Source organism: Megalobrama amblycephala, linkage group LG16, assembly GCF_018812025.1.
Source record: "Megalobrama amblycephala isolate DHTTF-2021 linkage group LG16, ASM1881202v1, whole genome shotgun sequence".
In the NCBI taxonomy this organism is placed as follows: Eukaryota; Metazoa; Chordata; class Actinopteri; order Cypriniformes; family Xenocyprididae; genus Megalobrama; species Megalobrama amblycephala.
Genome location: NC_063059.1, coordinates 35,198,400 through 35,225,329, shown reverse-complemented (window position 1 = coordinate 35,225,329; position 26,930 = coordinate 35,198,400). Strand labels below are relative to the sequence as shown.

Below are 26,930 nucleotides of genomic sequence, written 5' to 3'. Positions count from 1 at the left end.
TTTATAAAGAAATAAAACTTAAATGCAACAATTTAATCAATCAATTGCAAGTGGTACACTGATAAATGTTTATTCCTAGAAATAATGTGACGACACACATATGCACATGCATGTGAACATCAATAGTTACTTGAAGCCTTTTTTCCCATATATTTGTGCAACCTGAACAGGCAAATATGAATTAATGAATTGTAACAACTTCTAATTAGAATATATTCAAGTGTTTCTAGCATGCAAGCCATTTTAACAAGTTTCTCTGTTTTGTGATTGATTGTAAATGTTTTTGAATGTCAAAAATGATTATTCCTAATTCCCTCATCATCTGTGTCTCCTGTCTCAGTAGTGTTCTTTGAAACTTTAAGTGTCTTATAGAATATACAGTTACAGGAAAAAGTATTTGAAACCTTGGATTTACCTGCATTTCTGCATAAATTGGTAATAGAACAACAAACAGCCACAGTTGTTTAAGCAGACTGTGTTGATCCATTTATGTAACTTCAGATCAAATTTTATGATGAAATATAGGTAAATACAAGGCTTCACAGAGTTTTTCCTGAAGCTATGTATACACAATGTGTTATTTTGTCTAAAAACCAAGTGCAGCTGGCATCATGTTATGTGTTTGTTGTGCTTTCAGGGAGGCCTTGCACTCAGGTTCAAGTGATAACCCCAGAAAGATCAGCACGCCTGATTAAAGAAGTCATTACCACAGCATGGCCTTCTAGAGATTTTGCAGTTCAGTGGAACCTTGGTGATCAAGAGAAGAATCACCTCTCAGCATCTTGGCTCAGAAGGATTTGGAAGCATCTCTACATTAACTTTGCAGATGACCTTAGTGTCTTTGAAGATTTGCCTTTGATTCCAAATGTGCCACTGACTGACAACTTGGATTCTCTAGAGCTACTGCGCCTGAAAATTCCATCACCCATTGTTCTTGTAAATGAGGAAGAGGGCCCTCCTTCGGAAGACTTACTTGAAGTCATGAAGAAGCTTGGTTGTGTTATCTTGAAGCAGCTTGATCCTTCCTTACAGCATCCACTCCTGAAAAATTACATTCACCAGTCAACACCAAGCACCTTACTGCAAATTATGGACAGATCTTCATCCCAGAGATTAGCAAGCCAAGTTTCATCTCTCTCTGTAAAGCAGAAGATTGCCTTGAGAGGTTTTTTAGCTGGTCTTACTGATGTCACCGAAAAAGAGAAACGCATAATCCAAGAGCTTCCCATCTTTGACAAAGTTGGACAGAAGTCAAAAACAGATCCTTCACCTTTTACCTTATTGAAAGGAGCCAGAGTATTACATCATACTGCCAAGCATCCATTAGATGTGAAACTGTCCATAAATGTAGTTGAGTGCATTGATCAGGCAACCATCCGTCTAATAAAGCTGTTGAACATTGAGCAGGTGAAAAGCACTGAATGTCTAAAGGTGATTATTCAGGACATTGAGAAAGGATTCTACACAAAAGAGGAAGTCACAAAAATCATGATCTGGGCTCTTACTCATTTGTCTTCTCTGAAGAACGAGAACAAGGCAGTAATTAGTTGGCTTTCTTCACTGAAGTTTATTTATACCTCTTCAGAAAAACCTCATTCACCAACAGACTTTTTTGATCCAGAGTTGGAGATTTTGCAGAACCTTTTCTTCATGGAAGAAAAGATAAGGTTTCCCCCAGATGAGTATACATCATCTCCTGATGTCCTTCATTCACTGAGGCAACTGGGGCTAAAAAATGAGGTTCAGCTCAGTGAAAAGGATGTGCTTCAGGTTGCCAGAAAAATTGAGGAGTTGCAAGGGAATAGCGAACCAGAATGGGAACCCATTTTAATGAAGGCAAAAACACTCCTTACTATCCTAAACAAACAGACAAAGTTGGTGAAGTCCTCTGAGGTTCAGACAAACCTGCAAAAATTGAAATGGGTACCCGTTTGTAAAGACAGACCTCTGAATTACCCAAAGTCACTTGCTTGGAGAGGTGATTCTTGCAATATTTCCTCTCTTTCTGAAATGTGTGATATTTCTCATGCTGTGCTTGTTGGCTCTTCAGTTTCCCTGGTGGAACGTACCTCTGCTGGCATGAAAAAAGCCCTGAAGTTGACATTAGAGCCTCAAGTTGAGCAAGTGCTCCAGCATTTGAAAGCAGTAAATGACTGGCACAGATCCCAAGCGTTTACCACTGAGGACTGGTATCAGTTTCAGCAGATCTTGTTTGAGATATATGAATTCATGCAAGCTCATTTGGAGGATGCAAGGGAAGCTGTCAAGTCTCTGCCCTTTGACTGGGTTTGGACAGGGAAAACCTTTGTTTCTCCTGGACACACAGTTTTAAAGCCCATATCAGATTTGGACCTCCAGCCTTACCTGTACTCATTACCAAAGACTATTGCAAAATTCAACAAGCTCTTTAAATTCTGTGGCTCTATTGAAGAAGTTGTTCCCAGCCATGTGTTTGAAGTTGTCAAAACGATCAGGCAAAGGAGTGAGAGGGAGATGACAAAAGAAGAAAGCAAACGCAATATCTTACTCCTAATAAATATCTTACGGTGGCTATACAGCAGTCAAATATCAGTAGATGCTGACATGCATGTACCCATTCTTTACCACAAAGATCCAAGTAAACTGGTTATGAAACCTATCCACGAATGCACATACTGTGACATCAAAGTAGAGGATTTGAATGACTTGTTAGATGATGTTTCAGAGCCTATCATCCTTGTCCATGATGACATTCCAATGAAAACTGCTGAATGGTTAAGAGTTCCATGTTTGAGCACAAGATTGATTAACCCAGAGAATCTTGGGTTTGAACAGTCAGGCCAAAGAGAGCCTCTAACTGTGAGAATAAAGAACATTCTAGAGGAGTATCCATCAGTGGCAGATATCTTCAAAGAGCTTTTGCAGAATGCTGATGATGCAAATGCCACTGAGTGTAGTTTCCTGATTGACATGCGCAAGAATCTTGAAATCCGAGAAAATCTGCTCGACCCTGGCATGATTGTTTGTCATGGCTCAGCTTTGTGGTCCTTCAACAATTCTGTTTTCTCTGATACAGACTTCCTTAATATAACAAGGCTGGGTGGATCCATGAAAAGATGTGAAGCTGACAAAGTGGGCAAATTTGGCCTAGGGTTCAACTCTGTTTATCATGTGACTGACATACCCATTATCATGAGCAGAGAATTCATGATCATGTTTGATCCCAACATCAATCACATCAGCAAACACATTAGAGACAAGTCAAATCCAGGCATCAAAATCAACTGGAGCAAACAGCAGAAACGGCTACGGAAGTTTCCCAATCAGTTCAAACCTTTCATCAATGTATTTAACTGTCAGCTTCCTCTGTCGCTAGAGTGCCCTTACAAGTATGATGGGACCCTCTTCAGACTTCCTTTCAGAACTGAGCAGGAGGCATCTGTAAGTGAAATCAGCAGTATTTACTACAATACCACTGACATCTACTCTCTTGTAGATGAATTTAGTATCTGTGGTCATCGGCTCATTCTCTTCACGCAGCATGTTGGAACAATGGTCTTGAAGTATTTGAAATGCGAGGAACCAAACCCTGCTGCTGCGCAGGATGTTGTCACGATAAACAAGAGTGTGTGGTCTTCCAAAGCAGCGTATGGTCCACTAAGTATTCTGAAATCTGCTGCCAAAGTCATGAAAAAAGTTGCAGCCACCAGCAGAGTGCCAGCAGAGGTACCTAAGTCGGGTTGCATCATCAGAATTGTAGTGGAGGAGTTCCACAATGTCTTCAGACGCATTGTTGATCTTCAGTCCCCACTCTTCAGAGGTTCTGAAGAGGATCCATCATCCTACTTTGAGATGGCAGCTAAAGGCACACAAACTAAGAGACTTACAGATGACATGCCACAGAAAGGAGTGGAAAATACAAACTGGCTTATCTGCTCGTGCATGGATGTGACAGAAGCTCTGAAGTTCTCCTTGAGTGATAGTGGAAAACGCCTTGGTCTGGTTCCATGTGGAGGCATAGCAGTGCTGCTCTCTGAAGAAGACAATAGAAAATGGACTGTAAAGACAAGTGCAACACCAATCGGGGAAGTTTTCTGCTACTTACCCCTTCGAATCAAAACTGGCTTACCTGTGCACATAAATGGTTGCTTTGCTGTCACATCAAATCGCAAAGAGATCTGGAAGACAGACACAAAAGGTCAATGGAACTCCATTTTTATGAGACATGTGATTGTCCAAGCGTACTTGGCTGCACTTAATATGCTGAGGTCAATGTCAGAAAATGGGGAATTATTGGACTACAGCTATTATGCAGCCTGGCCTGACCCTGGAGTTGTCCATGATGATTTCAGTCTGATTTGTCAAGGGGTTTATCAAGAAATAGCCAAAGGTGTTGATGATGACCGTGCAAAAGTATTTTCCGATGGAAAAACCTGGGTGTCAATCAAGGATGTCCGGTTTTTGGATGACACTTTGCTTTGCAGACCAGACATTGGTTCTGCTGCCTTCAAGATATTCTTGAAATACCTCAGAAAGAGTGGTTCTCAAGATCTCTGTGCTGTTGAACTGCCAGACTGGGTCAAGGAAGGCTTTGATGATGCTGGCTGTAAAGGGAAATTAATGGAGAACACCCTGACAGAGACACAGTTTTTCTCAGATGTGTTCTTCCCTCATATTCAAGACATAGATAAGGAACTACGTGACCCTCTGATGTATTATGTACTCAATGAAAAACTTGAGGATTTTGCATCCATACTGAGGGAAACCCCATGCATTCCATGTTCAGGACCATCACAGAAGCTTGTTTTGCCATCTCGACTCATACATCCAGAGGGCAGAGTAGCCAAACTGTACAACAGTGAAGATGGAAGGTTCCCTGAAGGAAGTTTAAGAGACTATATCAATCCAGTATGCTTGGTGAAGTTAGTGCAGCTGGGTATGGTCAAGGATGACCTTTCATGGGAAGACTTGATTGAACGGGCTGAGTCTGTATTGGCTCTAAATGAAAATGACCACACGATTGCATGCCACAGGAGCAGCATAATCCTAAGTCTAATTGATGAAAAACTAAAAATGAGAGATCCAGCAGCAAATCAGTATCTTACCAAATTACAAAATATTAAGTTCCTTCCATTCTTGACAAAGCCAGCTGGATTTTCACTTCCATGGCATGGAAACAATTTCTCCCAATCTACCATGTTCTCGGCAAAAGAGCTTTTTACAACAGACCATCAGGACACTGTGTGTTTAATGAAGCCTATTCTGAATGAAAATTCCCCTTCCTTTAAAGGATGTGGTCCAATCTCACTGGCTGTGAAAGACTTTCTTGGATTGATAAAAAAACCAATGGTTTCATTAGTCATCAACCAGCTGAAAGAGCTCTCAAAATCCTTTGATGGCGTGACTCTGTATCAAGAGAACATAACCAATGCTTGCTACAAATATCTCTATGAAGAGTTGCTACAGTCCAGTGCTGCAAAAGAGGAAATCATGGAGGAGCTGAAAACATTCTCCTCAATTCTAGTCGAGAACACATACGTGGAACCATCAAAAGTAGCATTTCACTTAAACTTTGATGCTGCTCCATACCTTTACCAGCTTCCCAACAAGTATAGAAATAGTTGTCGGGAACTTTTTGAAAATGTTGGCGTTCAGCCGAGTTTCACTGTTGAAACATTCTCAGAGATTTTACAGCTGATAAAGAATGAATGTGGGAGAAAACCTCTTACTGAAGAAAACTTTCAACTGTCTCGTAGAATAATTAGTGAGGGAATATGGAGCTTGATCCGAGACAAAAATCAAGAATTCTGCCAAAGCAACTATGGGGAGATTCTTCTACCTGATAGCAATTTCACACTACAGCCATCGAAATCACTGTGTTATAATGACTGTCCTTGGATTAAAGTCAGGGACACAACCGTTAAATATTGCCATGGTGATATTCCAAGAGAGGTGGCAGTAAAGTTGGGGACAATTCCAAAACGTCACAAAGCCTTAGAAAGATATGCCTCAAACATCTGTTTCACTACCCTTGGAAGTGAGTTTGGGCAGAAGGAGAAGCTTACCAGCAGAATAAAAAGTATCCTCAATGCTTATCCATCAGAGAAGGAGATGTTGAAAGAGCTCCTACAGAATGCAGATGATGCAAAAGCCACAGAAATATACTTTGTCTTTGATCCCAGGACCCACCCAACTGACAGAATCTTTGATGACAAATGGTTTCCCATGCAAGGCCCATCACTCTGTGTGTACAACAATCAACCATTTACAGAGGATGATATTAGGGGGATCCAGAATCTCGGAAGGGGCACCAAAGAGGCAAACCCTGGAAAGACTGGGCAATATGGCATTGGATTTAACTCAGTGTATCACATTACTGATTGCCCGTCTTTTATCTCAAATAATGACATTCTCTGCATCTTCGATCCACATGCCCGTTATGCTCCTGGAGCAACATCTGTCAGTCCAGGAAGAATGTTTAGAGATTTGGATTCAGACTTTAGATCCCAGTTTTCTGATGTACTCAACTTATACCTAGGAAATCACTTCAAGTTGGAACGCAGCACAATGTTCAGATTTCCCATACGAAATGTAGAAATGGCCAGAATCTCAGAGATCAGCTCAGCACCTGCTTCAGACAGAATGGTTCAAAATTTCCTTGATAAAATACGAACGGATGGTTCAGAACTTCTCATGTTTTTGAATCACATGGAGAGAATTTCCATATGTGAAATTGAGAATGGAACTGGGGATTTAAAAACTCTTTATTCTGTGACAGCGAAAATCTCAGATGGTGATCGACTAAAACGCAAGCAATTTCATGCCTCAGTTCTGGACAGTGTCTCCAAGAAAAAACAGCTGGCTCAAATTCCGGTGCAACAGATTACCTACACAATGGACATAGAAGACACAGATGGTAATTCTACGACCTGGCTGATATGCAACAGATCTGGATTTTCTGACATAGAGAAGGTATCCAAGAGTGTCATTTCAGCTCACAAAAATGAGGACATAACACTCTTTCCACGTGGTGGTGTTGCAGCATGCACCAGCCACAACTACAAAAAACCACACAGAGCCTTCTGTTTTCTTCCACTTTCTCTGGAGACGGGCCTGCCTTTCCATGTGAATGGCCATTTTGCATTAGACTCTGCCAGAAGAAATCTGTGGCGGGATGACAATGGAGTTGGTGTGAGGAGCGACTGGAACAACAATCTAATGAAAGTGCTAATCGCTCCTGCATGTGTAGAACTGCTAATTCAACTGAAACGTCGGCTGTTTCCAGGCCCTGACCCCACTATGACAATATTTCAAGGAACTCCAATTCATGTTGTCAGGGATATTTTGAGAAAATTTTTGTCTATCTTTCCTGTAAACAGACTGGACATTCAACCAGATTGGTATTGTTTGGTAAAGGCAATCTACCTTTGTATTCATGTAGACTTGAAAAGACTACTCCCTGTTGTGAGAGCACCCCACATTGATAACTCTGAAATGCACTCTGCAATATACATCTCCTGGGTGAACACCTCCACCTCAACCAAAGGCCGAGCTTTCTTTGACAACTTACTTCAGGATGAGTTGCAGCATCTTAAAAACACAGAGTATAACATAACCACAAGAAAATCTGTGGCAGAAAATGTTTATAGAATGAAGGCCATGCTCCTGGATGTTGGCTTCAACCTAATCTACAGCTGCGATGAGACAGCCAGTCTGTACTTCTGCCTAGAAGATGCTGGGATTCCAGTCAACTATGTGACACCCGAGGATGTTCGCAGCTTCCTGCTTACATTCTCGTCTCCAGACACATCTTGCCAAGTTGGAAAGCTACCATGTCGACTGCAACAGTCCAATTTCAAGCTGTTCCATGGTCTAAAACTGCTGGTTGACTACTGCTTCAAAGATGTGGAGGAAAATGACATAAACATAGAGGGGTTGCCACTGCTGATGACAATGGACAACATTCTCCAAGTGTTTGACTCCAGACATCCAAAGTTTCTGACCACTCATCATGAGCTTATTGCATCAAGGAAGGAGCTTTTCATGCACACACTGTACATAAGGTACAGTAACATCCTTCTAAAGGCAGGTGTGGCAAAGACATTTGACATAAGCAGTTTTGGAGACCTTCTGGGATCTGTACTTCCCCGAGAGTGCAGAACAAGGACCTCTGTAAAATGGAAGGAGAACTTCCCTACTGAATCTTGGCTTAAGAGTGCATGGCACTTTATCAGTGAACAACTTGCAACCAAGGATGACCAGACAGAGATCAAGCCTAAATTTGAGACCATTCTGGACATCTTGAAGGATTGGGCACTTCTTCCAGGAATCAAATTTATGGTGTCAGGAAACAAATTGGTTGTGCCAGAGCATGACGTTTTGTTACCCTTGAGCTTAATCTTTGCAGCCATCTTTCCAAATGGACAAAATGACAAAGTCTTTCATACCCTGATGAAGGGAGGATGCTTTCAATTGGCTGTGAATAAAATATGTGCCAAAGAGAGTCCTGTCTTGCCTCTGTTGGCCCAGCATACAGCAAATATAGACAATCCTTCGAGCATACTTCGAGCACTTGAGTATATGATCCAGATTTCAGCATTCAAAACAGCAAGTTTGACAGACAAAGACTTTGAAGCACTGTTGTTGTACTTCAACTGCAATTTGACTAATCTAACCCAGGATGATGTACAATGTCTGAAACTGTTGCCATGTTACAAAGCTGTCAGTGGCCGGTACATCTGCATTGCAAACTTTGGGGCATGCTATGTTCTCACAAAGAGCATTCCCTCTGCCGACATTGAAAAGTGGGCACACAATACATCCTCAGCCTTTCTCACTGACAGCCCACAGCTGAAAGAACTCTACAGCTTTCTTGGGGTCAAACCAATTGATGACCTTGAGGTGTACCTGAATCATATCATTCCAAAATTTGACATTTTATCACATGATGCCAAAATCCAACATGTAATCTATCTGAAGGAGAGGTTATTGGCAATGGAGGAGCCAATCAGCATCAAGGATCAGCTCTTTGAAAAACTAGAAGCTCTGTCCTTCATTCATGACTCCACCAATAGACTGAAACCTGCCAAAGCCTTCTTTGATCAAACAGTTAAAGTGTTTGAAGTAATGCTTCCACAAAAAGCCTTTATTCCCAATGATTTCTTCAGAAAAATTGAGCAGGTGTCAAAGCCAAAAAGTGGGACATCCTATTTACCCTCATGGATAGCATTCCTACGTAGCATCGGCTTGAAATATGTAGTATCTCAACAGCAAGTTCTACAGTTTGCGAAAGAGATCAGCATTAAAGCTCATACAGAGAACTGGTCCAAGGAAAAAGTTCAGACCATTGTAGATGTACTCCTAAATCACATTTTCAATGAGAGAACAGATCTGTTTGATGGAGCATTCCTCAAAGAACTCTCTATGATACCATTCCTATGCCCAGAGCGTGCACCAGCGGAGCTTGTTCGCCTTCACGCTCAGTACCAAGAAATGAATGGCAATGTCCCTCTAATTCGCTTTAATGGATCTCAAGTAAATCCAAAGTTCAAACAAACTGATATCATGCAGTTGTTGTGGACATCTTGTCCTATACTACCAGAAAGGGCCACCCCAGCAAGCATAAAAGACCAAGAAGGAAACACACTTGCCAGCCAGGAGCAGCTTGATCTTATTTTGACCATGTTAAATGTTAACGTGGACCCACCATTGGAAAAGGTCATTAGCAATTGCAAAAACATATGTAGCATTACAAACTTGGATGATGACACGGTGAAAACACGAAACAAGGTCTTGAGAAGCATTTATGAATTTCTGAATGCAGATAAACATGAATTCCGCTTTCAGTTACGAGGAGTAGCCTTTGTCATGGTTGAGGAGGGTTGGAAACTCCTTAAACCAGAGGAGGTTGTTATTAATTTGGACAATGAATCTGACTTCAAACCCTACTTGTACAAACTTCCCCTTGAGCTCGGTACATTTCACCAACTTTTCAAACTGTTGGGAACTGAAGACATTGTTTCAACAAAACAATATGTTGAAGTTTTGTGTCGGATTTATAGAATTTCAGAAGGCAAGCAGCTTGACCCAAATGAAATGAGAACAGTGAAAAGAACTGTCTCAGGGCTATTCAAAAGTCTTCAGAATGACCCAGTACAGGTCCGTAAAGACCTTGATAATCTCAGAGATTTGACATTTTATCTTCCGAGTCATGATGGACGATTGGCCAAATCAAACACATTGGTCTTTGATGATGCACCACACTACAAGAGCCGAATTCAGGGTAATGTTGGTGTTCAGATGCTAGTTGACATGAGCCAGTGTTACCTAGGCAAAGACCATGCCTTTCACACAAAGCTGATCATGTTGCTTCCACAGAAGATGAGGCCCAGGCTCCTGAGTAGTATCTTGGAGGAACAACTTGATGAAGACTCTCCAAAAATGTGCCAATTTGGTGCCCTTTGCTCCCTGCAGGGACGACTTCAATTGCTCCTGTCTTCAGAGCAATTTATCACTGGATTAATTAGGATCATGAAACACGAGAATGAGAATGCATACATGGTGAATGAGGAGAAAGCAATACGGTTATGCAAAGCACTGTGTGAGGGCTTAAAAGTGTCTTGCTTTGAGAAACTACAGACAACATTGCGAGTGAAAGGCTGTAGCCCAATTCCCCACAGCCGCAGTGAAACTCTTGCCTTTCTTAAAAGGTACGGAACAGCTGTTATCCACCTCTACATTCAGCATTCTGACAGCAAAGACATTAATTTTCTTCTTGCCTTGGCAATGACCCTCAAGTCAGCTACAGACAACCTGATTTCTGACACCTCCTATCTTATTGCTATGTTGGGATGCAATGACATCTACAGAATAACAGAGAAGCTAGACAACCTTGGTGTCAAGTATGACACAACTGAGCCCTCAAAGCTAGAGCTACCACTACCTGGTACACCCATACCTGCCGAGATACATCATTTACTGCTCATGGACCCCATGAATGTCTTTTATCCTGGAGAGTATGTTGGTTACCTGGTAGATTCAGAAGGAGGTGATATTTTAGGCACTTACCAGCCAACTTACACATACGCTATCATCGTTCAAGAAGTGGAACGAGAGGAGGAGGAAAGTCCAAGTGTCCTCGGCAAGTGCTTTCAAATTGACATTGGGTACAGCGAGTACAAAATTGTGAGCTCTCTTGATCTGTATAAATTTTCTAGACAGGATGATAGCACCCATATTCGGGATGGCACACCAACTCCAACAAGCCCCTCGGAAGGTCATTCCCCTCGTGCCAGAATGGTCCCACCAATATTTCCTGGAAAGGAAAATCACAGGGATCCTCCAACAAAGGCGTCCCCCAAAAAGATAAAACTCAATGCATTACCAGAAATTCTAAAAGAAGTTACCTCAGTAATAGAACAAGCTTGGAAACTTTCTGAAACCGAACGCAAGAAGATTATCCGGCGCTTATACTTGAAGTGGCACCCTGACAAAAATGCAGAGAATCTTGATATCGCTACAGAAGTCTTTAAGCACCTACAGAATGAGATCAGCAGGATGGAGAAGCAAACACAGGCAGAGCAGACCAGTGATAGAGGATCAAGGAGACCTTTCTCTGCATCTTCCTCTCGATTCCAGTCAGAGAAATTCTCATTTCAGAGATTTTACACATCATGGAACCAAGAAGCAACAAGCCATAAATCGGAAAAACAGCAGTTCCGAGAACAGTTTACTAGCTATTCAGGCACATCGCACTCAAATCGCTTCTTTGTACCACCATCATTCAAGTCTGTTGGTAACCCTGTGGAGGCACGGCGGTGGTTAAGGCAAGCAAGAGCCAACTTTTCTGCTGCAAGAAATGACCTTCATAAAAATGCCAATGAATGGGTATGTTTCAAATGCTACCTGGCAACAAAGCTTGCATTAATTGCAGCAGATTATGCAGTCAGAGGAAAATCAGACAAAGATGTGAAGCCCACAGCACTTGCGCAGAAGGTAGAGGAATACAACTCCCAGCTAACAGGGTTGGCCAAGGATGTAAACATCCTGGAGGGTTATGGCGTGGACAGCCTGAGAACTCGCTACCCTGACCTGTTACCCTTCCCTCAGATTCCCAATGACAGGTACACGTCAGAAGTAGCAATGAGGGTAATGGAATGTACAGCTCGGATAATCATCAAACTTGAGACATTTGTCCAGCAAAAAATCTGAATGTCAGCATTAGACAATGAAAACACTAACAGATAAATCAACAAAGCGGTGGTTGTGCAATATAGACCAGTAAATAATATAATAGTTATAACAGACTTTTTAAAAGTAAAATTATGTATCTAGCTGGCATTTTTATTTTAACAGTGCCACCTCTGAATGCTGTGACCCATGCTTATTATTGCGTACATATTCGCTCCATTTCTCTGAAAGGTTGCCTGAGCCTAAAAAAAGAAAGTGTACGCTATTATATTTAACATGCAGCAGTGTACATAATGTTCAAAAGCATAGAAATACCTTTTATTATTTTAACTACATTTATTAATTATTGTTGTTCCTTTGTACATAATGAATACCAATGCTGCTTTTTTATCTTTTCTAGAAATGTATTTTTCCTGCCGTAGTCAATAAGTTGACGGTATTGTGATTTATTAGCATGAGTTGCACTGCACTTTTATGTAAATATCACTTGAGTGATTGCAGGAATTTGAATGAATGACACCTGAAAAGTTATCTTGTGCAATCAAGCGATGACAGGTCAATCAGCTCGCGGTTCCTTTATGGGATCTTTATCAGTCATGTGCCAGTAAATCATATATTGTGCATACAAAGTTTTGTCAGCTGGCAAATCCATATGGTAATTGACATGCTCCTTTCAATCTAAGTGTGATATTGATATCAGTGCATAACCTAGACATTAAACATTGAATAAAAATATTTAAAAGATTATAAATTACATCATAAGATGTAATATGACAGTAGGTTCATAAGTGTTTACCGGTGCAATTTTCTGTCTTGTTGCAAGATTTATAGTATGCAAGAATGAAATTTATTCCATAATTTTACAATCACCTTTATCTCAACTGAACTATACATATATACATTGTTGGCTACGGGTGCAACAGAACTTTTTTTATTTCCCATTCGAGGATATTGGTGGGTTTAGTTTTAGCACATATTACTATTTAAACCATTACTATTTACCATTTAAAATGACATTTTCTCTAGAAACTTGACGTCTCAGTTAACTGCTATGGCTGTACACATCATACATCATGCGTATTTCCTCAGAATCACATTGATTAAATATGTATTTTCTATTATTTACAATGGGAACCTCTTGTCCTCTACTGCTGAGAATTTTTTGCATGAAGTTCTCTGAAATTTGTGTAAGAGGAACATAGATGCTCATATGGTGCTCAATGTAAATGATGTTTTTCATTCATTTCCTTTGTTTAACTGTGAGAAAGACTGAAATTAAACACTGGCTACTATATTGTTTTGACAAATACATTTTGTCGTTTGTCTCAGTCTCATAATGTCATAATACAGCTCTGCAAGTTTGAGTTTGAGAATATTGGTTTGTGCATATGTTCAATAATCAAGATATATTACTTTTCGTAAATTATGGACAAATATTCTTAAAAAATGATCCTGCTTTAAGTGGATCTGATATCCATATGCAGCAAGTCAGAAATAATAGTCTATTTTACATACATACTTTTTATATATATATTTATTGAACACAAAACATTCTGTTAACTTTGATTTATTTGGTTAGTTTGAATGAAATGATCATATCAAACATTGAAACGTTTCATGTGGAAAAACAAATTTACACTTTTTCATGCATGTTTGATTGTAAACCTTAATAATTCAACAATCAGTATTGCAGTTATTCACTTGAAATATGTAAATCTCAAAATATGACAGTTTACCTGTTGGAAAAAAATACATCAATCAAAATAGAATATACAACTGGTGTATAAATGTGAAGATCCCCTGCTAATATATATACAAATTATCACTCTCACCATTGCCATACAGTACATACGCAAAACAGTTCTGGAAAAAAGAAACACAAATCCCAATGTTTCAAGCTGCCATAGGGATTATTTAGCATTCTTGATGACTAAATAAATGGAGATGCCAAATATATCAAACCATTGCGTATAAAATTCAAAATCCAAGAGCACTTCATATCTTACAACAACACATGCCAGAGAATAAAATTTGATTATATCACAATGCCTCATCAAAGTGGGATTTGGTGCTTCAGTGCCGCTGCTTTGGGATTGTGGGTAGTGTAGTACTTCAGTGAGAATTCTGCTATTTTACAGAAGCATATATAATAACCCTCAATGGAGCTCAAGGCACGACCATCTCAATATGTTTTATGTTATAATCAATTTATCTATTAATGAGTGCATCTTTAAACAATAACTAGCTGATATTCAACACACAGAATTTGGTTATTGCACCTCAAAATTATATTGCATAGGATGTCAGCTGTTGACCAGCCCCTTTATTGCCCAGCCTAATTTTGAAAAATTTTACATAACAGAAAAATAAAACATTTTATTCCATGTACAGTATAAACTAGTGTATATCAACCTGATCTCATGAGAAAACATAACTATCTTGCGGGGTGGTGATTTTGCATGAATTCCTACAACGTGAACTTGTACTGATTTTTTTGCGGAAAAGGTCCACCCCTAAACCTAACAGTCAGAGGGGCGTAAGCAGATTGTACAGAAGCATACAAATGAGATCGTACAAATACATACTGATTAACCACCAAACATAAAATAGTTATGAATTGCTATGAGAGCTTGTTGTATATACTATACATTTCATCTTCCCTATCTTGGTGAAACCCCAACCAGACAGATAAACATCCCTCTAGGCCAGGCTTGGGCAACTCTAGCCCTTGAGATCCACTTTCCTGCAGAGTTTAGCTCCAGCCCTGAACAAACTCACCTGCCTATAACTTTCTAGTAGGACCTGAAGACCTTGATTAGCTTGTTCAGGTGTGTTTGATTAGGAAAGTGGATCTCTAGGGCCAGAGTTGCCCACCCCTGCTCTAGGCTAATATTCAGTACTAGTGGTTCCCAACCCTGTTCCTGGAGTGTCCCAAGCCAGTGTTGCCAAGTCCGTGGTTTTCCTGTGGAAATGGGCTACTTTTAAGTTGTTGCCGTGGGTTAATTTCTTTCTCATCCCCCAGACAAATTCATTGGAGAATTCGGCTGCATGATGGAGAAATTCACATTGAGCTATTTTTGGCCTACTTTTGACTTATTTTGCACAGACCTGGCAACCCTGTCCTCATCACTGCACAGTTAAGATGTCTCCCTAATCAAATACACCTGATTCAACTCATCAGCTCGTAATTAAAGACTTCAGTGCTGCATCCCAATTTGCCTACTTGTAGTATGCCCTAAAAGTATGTACAGTTTTTTCAAGTGTGTAGCAGAATAGTAGACAAACTACTTTGTCATAATTGCGTCTTTAACGGACAGGGGTGCGTTTCCCGAAAGCATCGTTAGTGAACTATGGTCGTAAGTCCCATTGAACTCTATTGGTAACGACGGAACTTACGACCATAGTTCGCTTTGGGAAACGCACCCCAGCTCGGTCTCTGTTACATGTATCCAGTCACCATTTAAACCACTGCCCTGTCAATCATCTTGTCACAGTTAAAATCCTCCCCATTGTGTTTAATTTAATTTCCTGCCATATCAGAGAGAAATGCCAGTTGTGGGTCTTTCATGCAGAGAACTCTTCTCGTGTGTTTGCATAATGATACATTTAAAAGTTAATTACCAATCGTATCTTCAAAGTTCTCAATGCTGTTGCAGATGAAACATAATGTGGATAACACTGAATAAATATATTTTCATCAGGTTAGATACTGATTATCAATCACTCAAACCCTTTTATCTAAATGTTTTACCCTTTATCGCCATGTTTGTAGTTTTTTTAACACATTTTATTGTTTGTTTTTTTTTTAGTTCTAAACAAATTCTCTTCCAACGCGCAATGGGTTGAGGGCAATATTAGCCATTAAAATGTGTGCACAGATCTGCACTTCGGATTCTAACTGGAAAAAGTAGATCATCCATAATACACATTTCAACATACTATGATTTGGGACACGCTAATTCTAATTTGAATGCTGTTTAGGACGGATAGTATGCAAATTGGTATGCAGCACAAGACCTCAGATGGGGGTGTCAGATAAAAGAGACAAAAAAGTGCAGTGTTAGTGGTACTCCAGGACCAGGGTGGGAAACAACTGTTCAGTAACATGACACATTTTGTAACTAAATTAGTGTGGCATTTTTTGTACCTTGTCCAGAGACAATGTCAAGTACTTGTTTCTGTGGGAGATTGGTTTCTACTGTAGGTGTTACAAACAGAAGCTCATTCAGCAGTCCTGGTGCTCACTGCAGGTCGAGGAGACGCCAGCGTTGGAGAGGAACAGCTTACCACTGGGACAAACGCACACCTCAAACATGTCATACATTCCCTGAGAATCACCTGAAGTTCTGGCTTTTCCCACAGGTAATGTCGGCAAGACGAACAGATTCAGCATCTAAGACCAGCTGAAACATACAGAAAAACCCTAATAATGAGGTATTTAATGAAATGATGAGTAACACTTTATATTAACTTTAAATTAAATAAAGATTATTTAATTTAAAGTTAAATAATCTTTAAAGTTGTAAAGTTGTCATGACATGAGAAATCAAATTTGCCTTGATCTTTAGACATGAGGTTTTTGTACCATTAAAACATTCCTGCAAGTTTCATCTCGAAACGTCCTCATTATGAACAAAACATTTAATTTAATCAAGCTCCACAAATGGCTCGTTTGGATATTGTGGGATTTGTGATGTCACATGGGAAAATATATATTACATATGACTGCCTTCAGAGCAAGACATCAGGTGTGTTCGACATCGACTGCGGCTGGATGTAACCGATCGGCGAGAGTAGCCATGTGCAGGCGGGGAGGAGCTGAAAACGGAGACGTGAAGTTGGACACTTTCTGCTTCCCATAGTGACGCTCGCGCTGCGTTTGCATACTTTATCACAGCTGAAGTGAAATAAATGCAATATTTGACTAATACACTGATGTTTCAGAGACCTTTTCATTCAATGCTTTATGTCCTGCTTACAGCGTCTGTTTTTACAAGAATAAAGTTCAACATAAGCATATATTATTTAAATTCCAATGTAGTGGGGTCTATGTTTTTTTATCAGTTTTATTTTGATAAACATGACACAATACAACATTGCAACTACATGAAAAGAGCTTTAACTGTTATAAAAACAGATTTGAGCATTAGTGGAACTGAAGGCGTGACAAAAAACACGACACACATGTGATCGTTGTCATGCGGTGAATCCGGCCAATCATGAAACAGCTGTGTCGTCATCAGAGCTCGTGCAGCTCCTCTTGAGAAACTGCACTGGCTGCCTCAGGCAGCTGATCTCAAATCGCTCTTGCGGTACTTTGAAGCCATACGTCACAGTCACATGGCGTCGGCGCTGTCTCAAGTCGGACAAAATTTCTTACCGGCATGCACTGCTTCAAGTCAGCCGCCGATCGGTCTGTGCAGCGCTGCATCAAGTCGAACAAGCCTATCGACGAATAGTCATCATAGCACCATAGGCCCTGCCCACTGTCATTTAGTGGCTTAATGGCTGACAATTGCTTTCACTGTATGTGGGCGTCATGTCATGTCAAAAGCAAATAGAGCCCATTATAATCACTGACGCTGTCTACACTGGTTACAGTATACAGATCTGGTGCTCTTCACATGTCACTCAATGACTGATTTCTTTTTTTTTTTTCTTTTTTTTTATGAAATGAATGTACTATATTTTAGTTTGATAATGTTTTTATTTAATATTTTGAATATTTAGGGGACTTTATGGTACTAAATTATATTTACACTGTAGTTATAATTCATTTGTTCACTTTTTGAGCATTGACCTGAAATTTAAAGTTCCAACTTAAACTGTCATATATTTTTATTTAATTTTGATCTCTTTTCAAAGATGACACTTGGCAAATTATTGCTAAAGTGAAAAAAGTTAACTTAAAAAAAGTTACAGAAGTTTATGTTTATCATGAAAAATGCACAAAAATACTACTTTTAAATTTTTATATGAAATATATATTTTCAAAACCACATTTTACCCTAAAACTGCAAGAAAATCTAAGCCATAAATCTAAACAAGTTGTGTTCCAAATTTGAGCTTGATATCTCAAAAAATGTGCTTTCAGTAAGATTTTTCCTTTACGAATCATGTCCATGATTTTTTTTTTTTTTTTTGTTTGTTTGTTTGTTTGTTTTTTTGGGGTGTGTGTTCACATAGCCAGTGCCAAAGCCTTTACAAAGTTTTGTGCCATTCTGTTGAATTAAAAAATTCTAAAAAAAATAAATAAAATGTTTTTGTCAAAAATGACCAAAGAGCACCAGAGGGTTAAACAACTCATTTCTGAAGAGACTTCAGAAGAATCCCAGCATCAGAACCAGTGGATGGTTTATTTTTTAATGGCATCATGGATCACATAGGTGGATTATATGTTTGTTCGGAGCATTTGCATGCCTTTACGTGCACATGAACTTTAATGACATCCCATTCTTAATCCGTAGGGTTTAATGTGGAGTTGGCCCACCCTTTGCAGCTATAACAGCCTCAACTCTTTTGGGAAGGCTTTCCACAAGGTTTAGGAGTGTGTTTATGGGAATTTGTGACCATTCTTCTAGAAGCGTATTTGTGAGGTCAGACAGTGATGTTGGCGAGAAGGCCTGGCTCACAGTCTCCGCTCTAATTCATCCAAAAGGTCTTGTATCGGGTTGAGGTCAAAGGACTCTGTGCAGGCCAGTCAAGTTCCTCCTCACCAAACTCGCTCATCCATGTCTTTATGGACCTTGCTTTGTGCACTTGGTGCACAGTCATGCTGGAAAACAGGGAAGGGGTCATCCCCAAACTGTTCCCACAAAGCTGGGAGCATGAAATTGTCCAAAATGTCTTGATATGCTAAAGCATTAAGAGTTGCCTTTCACTGGAACTAAGGGGCCAAACCCAACCCCTGAAAAACAACCCCACACCATAATCCCCCTTCCACCAAACTTTACACTTAGCACAATGCAGTCAGGCAAGTACCGTTCTCCTGGCAACCACCAAACCCAGACTCGTCCATCGGATTGCCAGACAGAGAAGCGATTTGTCACTCCAGAGAACATGTCTCCACTGCTTCTAGAGTCCAGTGGCGGCATGCTTTACACCACTGCATCTGACTCTTTGCATTGCACCACACTTGAATTCACTGAGCTTCTAAGAGCAACCCATTCTTTCACAAATGTTTGTAGAAACAGTCTGCATGGTGCTTGATTTTATACACCTGTGGCCATGGAAGTGACTGGAACACCTGAATTCAATTATTTGGAGGGGTGTCCCAATACTTTTGGCAATATACAGTAGTGTGTGTGTATATATATATATATATATATATATATATATATATACACACATATGGAAAAATCTACAGTTTATCCTTGGAAGAAGACACAAGTAGTGTTCAAACCAGAGATGTTAGGGTCTTGGACTGTGCTCAGATTTGCTAAAACACAACAATCAAAAGTCCTCACAGTCCTCACCTCAGTTAGCCTATGCTAGATCAAATCTTGAAAATCACAGACAGGCGTGCTTACCAGTCCTGTAGTCGAGTGTAGCAGAATGTTAAAATGTGCTGTCACATCAACATTTCCAGCCAAGGCTTTGACGTGAACGCCTTTTGGGGCATCCATGCTGAGAGAGCGTGTTGGAGACTCCAGTCTTAAATGATAGGGGAATGCATAGTTACTGAACAGTGCAATACATCGTTTAGACACAAGATGGCCACAAAATACTCTCAAATTCAACAGTTTGATTCATACATGGAAATTGGAAGGAAACTGCATGACTGTGGCCATTGTATCTGGGAAAGTCATTTTTGAAGAAGAAAAAGAATTAATCTTTTGTTGACAACCAGATGCCTCTGTCAATGTGACTCAGGTCTTAGTCATCAAAGATCACAGCTGGTTAATGCCCTGTTGGAAACTTCTATAAAAGTTATTTATACTTAGTACAATTACTTTTAATGGGCTGACATTTTTAAGCAAGAATGTTTTCAAGAAAAAAACAAAGAAATATACCAGCATATGCAGAGACAAAATTGGAGCAACATATAAAAATCATTTATTTTAAAGTTTTTAAGCTAGTTAGCTTTATTTTGTAAAGTAATGTGTATAGGCAATCTGTATGGGAAGAGATAATGCTATTAATTATTTAGTGTATACTTACTTCAGCTCTTTGTTGAGTACTGCTTTGACCAGAGGAGTCCTAACAGAATGCTCAAAGACAGCGCCCTCTGGACCTGCCCAAACATATATATATTTTTGTGCCATTACTTTTCTGCATTGTGACATTTTTTCCAATGACATTATTTTTCAGTTAAATTCAGCATATATTTAAGGTAGTGCAATGAATACTACATTCATGCATAAGCAATGAACAATTTAATAAAAAAAAAATTTCACATTACAGTAATGAGACTTGACATGGAAATTTGCTAAATTGGCATAAAAAAAAAAAATCAATAATAGAAAATAACCTAAAGGTCCTGAAACAGCCTTCATTCTTTAAAATATAATTCCTTCTTTTGATTTTGGGGTGAAAAATGAACTAAAAAAATGGTCTTCTTGGCAGGTTTCATGAAATTCACCTAAGCAGAACAAAAATCGAAATAGCTTTAGGCTAGTTTGGATGAAGTATTAATATTTAATCTAGTGTGTAAACCCATTATGAATGATGAAATACCGGATATGTGTTGTTGAGGCCAGAGCTGTTGATTACAAAATCTCAGTTTTAACCACTGTGTTAAAGTGACTGTTTCATATGTTCAAATATACTAACTGGGCTCTTCATACATATTAATAAATATTTGCAGTAAGTAACACAATAAAGTACACAATTTACTTCCTATCATTATAACAATACTCACACATAGCAGATCATCTTTTTCTGCACATTATACAGGTCTTCTTTCAGGCTCACCTGTTACACGGAGCTTTCCTTTTCCCACAACGGCTCCATTTCCATCTGCATAAAATAAATTTTCATCATGGTTTGAGCTGATGTTGAAGTGTTGGCCAAAACCCTCAGCCTGACTGGGACCTGAGAACAGAAACAGATGAGGAGAGAATGTAGACTGACATCACACTTTTTACCAAAAGACAGACATTTATTATCATTAAATATCCAGTTTCTCTCCTAAATATGTCACATTATGAATGTAAAATAGGTTGTGAATGCTGTTTCATGTTGCAGCTGTGCAGCTGTGCTCTTAACTCATGCATGTTCTGTGTGACCCACTTCATTAAACAGAAAATCATCAACCAATAAATGTTTCTTATGTCTCGTACCTACGGACAAACTTCCTGTTACGTCACCATTGGCATTGCGAGCGTTGAGAGTAACATTTTCAGAGGAGTGCAGCAGAAGAGCTGAATCCTGTTATGAAGAGAAGAATGAGCAGAATAGTTAACTAAATCTATCTATCTATCCATCCATCCATCTATCTATCTGTCTATCTATCTATCTGTCTGTCTGTCCATCCGTCTATCTATTTATCTATCTGTCCGTCCGTCCATCCATCTGTCTATCTACAGTGGGTTACAGGAAAGTATTCAGACCCCCTTAAATTTTTCACTCGTTGTTTTATATTGCAGCCATTTGCTAAAATCATTTAAGTTCATTTTTTTTCCTCAATTAATGTACACACAGCACCCCATATTGACAGAAAAAACACAGAATTGTTGACATTTTTGCAGATTTATTAAAAAAGAAAAACTGAAATATCACATGGTCCTAAGTATTCAGACCCTTTGCTCAGTATTTAGTAGAAGCACCCTTTTGATCTAATACAGCCATGAGTCTTTTTCGTCAAGATGCAACAAGTTTTTCACACTTGTATTTGGGGATCCTCTGCCATTCCTCCTTGCAGATCCTCTCCAGTTCTGTCAGGTTGGATGGTAAACGTTGGTGGACAGCCATTTTTAGGTCTCTCCAGAGATGCTCAATTGGGTTTAAGTCAGGGCTCTGGCTGGGCCATTCAAGAACAGTCACGGAGTTGTTGTGAAGCCACTCCTTCGTTATTTTAGCTGTGTGCTTAAGGTCATTGTCTTGTTGGAAGGTAAACCTTCGGCCCAGTCTGAGGTCCTGAGCACTCTGGAGAAGGTTTTCGTCCAGGATATCCCTGTACTTGGCCGCATTCATCTTTCCCTCGATTGCAACCAGTCGTCCTGTCCCTGCAGCTGAAAAACACCCCCACAGCATGATGCTGCCACCACCATGCTTCACTGTTGGGACTTTATTGGACAGGTGATGAGCAGTGCCTGGTTTTCTCCACACATACCGCTTAGAATTAAGGCCAAAAAGTTCTATCTTGGTCTCATCAGACCAGAGGATTATGGAGGCCACTGTGCTCTTAGGAACCTTAAGTGCAGCAGAAATTTTTTTGTAACCTTGGCCAGATCTCTGCCTTGCCACAATTCTGTCTCTGAGCTCTTCAGGCAGTTCCTTTGACCTCATGATTCTCATTTGCTCTGACATGCACTGTGAGCTGTAAGGGCTTATATAGACAGGTGTGTGGCTTTCCTAATCAAGTCCAATCAGTATAATCAAACACAGCTGGACTCAAATGAAGGTGTAGAACCATCTCAAGGATGATCAGAAGAAATGGACAGCACCTGAGTTAAATATATGAGTGTCACAGCAAAGGGTCTGAATACCATGTGACCATGTGATATTTCAGTTTTTCTTTTTTAATAAATCTGCAAAAATGTCAACAATTCTGTGTTTTTCTGTCAATATGGGGTGCTGTGTGTACATTCATGAGGAAAAAATGAACTTAAATGATTTTAGCAAATGGCTGCAATATAACAAAGAGTGAAAAATTTAAGGGGGTCTGAATACTTTCCGTACCCACTATATCTATCTATCTATCTATCTATCTATCTATCTATCTATCTATCTATCTATCTATCTATCTATCTGTTTACTCTTACCTCTCTGGAGTGGATTTCCTGGGCATAGAGAGGGAACAGGAAGTCTGATTCTCCCTCCAGTCTCAGCCCATCTGCATTGACTTGCAGGTATCCCATGCCTTCCTGATAACACAGAGAGCTTTCTCAGCTTTCAGAATCTAAATATGGATTCATATTTCTATTAAAAATTAATTAAATATGTGATCTAAAGTGCTTTGTGTAAAGTCATCTTACTGTATTGAACCACATAACTCGCAGGATCCAGATTGTAAGGGCAAAGTTCACCACCAGGATGATCAAGAGAAGCAGAACAAACAGATAGAGGCAGCGTTTCCGCCAGCCGTAGATGCCGATCATGTAGATGTACTCAGAGACTGAAGACAGGGCCCCAGAGTCATCTGTGGTGGTGAGGTACTGCTCACGCACCATCTGCCAGTGAAGATTAGTGGTTAACTACTCATTATTAGACAAGAATGATTGATTGAATAATATTTCATGCAACTATTTCAAAATGTAAAACTACAATTCATGAAAGTACACATGAAATTTTACAACCTGAACTAAAAAGTCTAATTTCATTAAAAAGTCTAATTATCTGATACTTTAAGAAACGTATTAACCTTGACACACCCTGATTTTTGTTCTGTATGTTTGTTCACAGCATATGACTTTAATTTGTTAAAGTTTTTCAAATATTAATAAGCATTGAGGCAGTTTTGAACCAAAACTTTTTAATTCTTAAAAGGTTAGTTCATGCAAAAATGAAATTTCTGTCATTAATTACTCACTCTCATGTCGTTCCACACCTGTAAGACCTTCATTCATCTTTGAAACACAAATTAAGATATTTTGGATGAAATCCGAGAGGTTTTTTATCTTCCATTGAAAGCAACAAATTTACCGTCATTCAAGGTCCAGAAAAGTAGTAAAAATATCTTTAAAATAATCAGTGGTTCAAACTTAATGTTATGAAGTGACGAGAATACTTTTTGTGTGCAAAAACAAAACAAAAATAATGACTTTATTCAACAATTTTCCTCTTCCCTGTCAGTCTGTTATGCAGTTGGCACAGTGCTGCGTTTCCGTGTTTACGTCAGAACGCCGACTCATTATTGGCCGGCTCCTGCGTCAGCATGACACGCATGCATCGTGCTGCTCACATGAACAGCATCAATACTGAGTCATCATTCTGACGTAGAACCTGGAAGCGCTGCAACGAAAATAGCGTAGCAGAATCACAGAGGAGTTCAATAAAGTGGTTATTTTTGTTTTGTTTTTGCACACAAAAAGTATTCTCGTCACTTCATATTAAGGTTGAACCACTGTAGTCACGTTGACTATTTTAACGATGTTTTTACTACATTTCTAGACACTGAATACTGTAATTTTGTTGCTTTCAATTGACAATAAAAAAACCTCTTGGATTTCATCAAAAAATATCTTAATTTGTGTTCTGAAGATGAACGAAGGTCTTACGGGTGTGGGTAACGACATGAGGGTAAGAAATGAATGACAGAAATTTAATTTTTGGTGAACTAACCCTTTAATACCATGTGTAAATGAGGCCTCTAAGTATGCAGTATGCTTGAGCATGCTAGCAAAGACTTGATATACAAAGACGCTTGTACTCATATGACTTATGAATGGGAAAAAGTGCAATCCGCAACATGGCAGAATAAGTCCCGCCTTCTAAATAAAATAGTTTCAATTTCATTACTCCAGTCATCAGTTTCACATGATCCATGAACAAGCATCCCTGTTGAATAAAAGTATTCATTTCTTTCAAAAAGGAAAATCTTATTGACCTAAACTTTTGAACAGTTGTAGTGCATGCTTAAAAACCACTCAGAACACCTTAGCAACTGTTTAACTTGTATCCAGCCTAGCACCAGCCTCAAATGTATTTGATAAAATGTAAATCTCATTATATATGCTGATCTGTCAAAACAGTGATCTTTGAGAAACAGATTTTGTCAGAGGAGTGCTGTAAGTAGCACAGCATTTACTTTGAGTGAACATGCTACTGTAAGATGAAGGAAAAACTGAAACAGCCTTCATGTCTCCCCGTGGTAATTCAGCCAAACATTCCTTGGGTTTGGACTTGAGTGATCCAATTCCTCCCTACTCCCATTCAAAACATAATTACCAGCCAGTAATTAAACATTTATATGATATCAATGGCTGCAGAGGATCAGTAAAGTCCTACAAGAAAGTAAACATCTTGACTCCACAAGTTGCTCACAGACAGCCTCACTCTTTCTCTCTCGGTCTCCCTCTGGACTTTTTTCCATTAACCCACCCTACTGATGCTCTTTCACTGTTTCCAGCCTCATCTAAGCTGCCAAGAGAAGAAATTACAGCAGAACACTGCCTTTCCAAGCCACCGGAGTCTGACTTTGTTTTTAACAGAGATTCCGAGATCCTTGTGGTGTCAAAGCCGGACCTGATCAAATATCAAGAGAAGCCAGGAAGATTGAGCTGGCGTGATATTGCGCTTGTTTCTGTGGAGTTCTGCTGGAGGATAAACAGTTATGAGGTGGGAAAACCAGTTCTCTGAGGAGACCAGATAAGAGCTTGTGGAGAGAGGCTGTGGGCAAACATAACAAGCTGTATGAAGTTCTCCCTACTCAGTCTAATCTTGCAGTCTGCATAACTCCAGCGCGCCGTAATGCCTCAGCCCTCTAAAAATAGGTCCCAGGACTGTGCTCTCATTTTAAAGGGGAAAAACAGCCAAAGTGTCTGAAATAATGATCAGAGCGCAAACATTATGACTGAGAATTTATATTTGCAACATCAGAAGTCCAACTATTTCTTAATTTCAATGGCTTATGTTATTATTTTGACAACATGAAAAAGGGATAAAGATACAGTGCTGTGCAAAAGTAAGCGCACCCCATGAAAAATTGTATTTTTTAACATGTGTGGCCGTTTTGATACATACATGGATAACATTAATGACACAACAATGTATTAACAAACGTATATTGTGATTATAAACAGCTTTCATTCATTTTTATCTCTAACAATTCCACATTTACAGGTCATTCAAACATTGTTAGTGATGAGAAACGAGATTAATACTTTAAAAATCAAGCCAGGAGTCAAACTTCACTAAAAAAATAAGAGTTGAACTTAAAGTGTGTCTTACCCTTGCTGTGTTAGTGTGATCGACACTCCTCTGTAGGCTCAGATCTGCTTGTGTTACGCAGCAGAGCTGGAGTCCTCCGATCCGTCTGTCTGTCAAACCCTCAACAGCTGCCTTCCATAAATCTGATTCTGGATCAGCCTCAGCGCGGACACCAACCAAACTTCCTCTCAGGATCTCACATATCGTTCAGAGGTCTCTACACCTCGCGTTACGCAAATGCGAGACTTTAATGATCACTTGAGAGTGGATTCATTAGCGAGACTCATAAACACCAGTAGCTGGTTGTGTTGATTCTCAGGGAGGGACGGGAGGAAGGGTAGAGCGCGCGGGAAGAAGGAAAAAATGACTGTCAAGAGAGAATTACAGAGCATTTTCTGCACTTGTTTGACTTTTATGATGTGAGTCACTTTCTAAGCACGAGCTCCGGATAGGAAACTAAAGTTAGAGCCTTCGCTCACTGAGAATCTGCTTGTTGGACAGCGAGTCTTGCATAGCCTACACACTAAAACAGGTCGGAGTATTAATAGTTGTGTCTCTCTGCCAGAAACAGCGGCTTCAGGCGTGTTATGCGCTTAGCTTTGTGTTGTATATCTTAAATAGTTTGCGTAGTTTAAGAGAATATTACACGTATACTGTAATGATAACTCTGCAGATCTTTAAATTAAATTCAGTTGTATTAAAATTGAGGCCGTACAAAGTATTAAATATCT

At 39.5% G+C, this 26,930-nt stretch overlaps 2 protein-coding genes across 3 annotated transcripts in view; one reads left to right on the top strand and one right to left on the bottom strand.

Moving 5' to 3' along the window:
* Positions 1-13,497, top strand: part of sacs (sacsin molecular chaperone) — a 32,149-nt gene extending 18,652 nt beyond the window's left edge. For both annotated transcript variants that reach the window (XM_048162126.1, XM_048162125.1), the window contains one exon: positions 638-13,497. In XM_048162126.1, the coding sequence (XP_048018083.1) occupies positions 638-12,189 (11,552 nt within the window). In that variant the 3' untranslated portion in view covers positions 12,190-13,497. The remainder of the gene's footprint in view (positions 1-637) is intronic.
* A 187-nt stretch (positions 13,498-13,684) lies between these two features.
* On the bottom strand, positions 13,685-26,587 carry sgcg (sarcoglycan, gamma). Its single transcript, XM_048162127.1, is given in 9 exon segments — positions 13,685-16,543; positions 16,545-16,571; positions 19,698-19,821; positions 20,329-20,401; positions 21,082-21,201; positions 21,450-21,537; positions 23,094-23,195; positions 23,307-23,501; positions 26,221-26,587. Coding segments are annotated over 8 exon segments (879 nt in total). The 5' UTR covers positions 26,221-26,587; the 3' UTR covers positions 13,685-16,393.
* Positions 26,588-26,930: the final 343 nt, after the last annotated feature.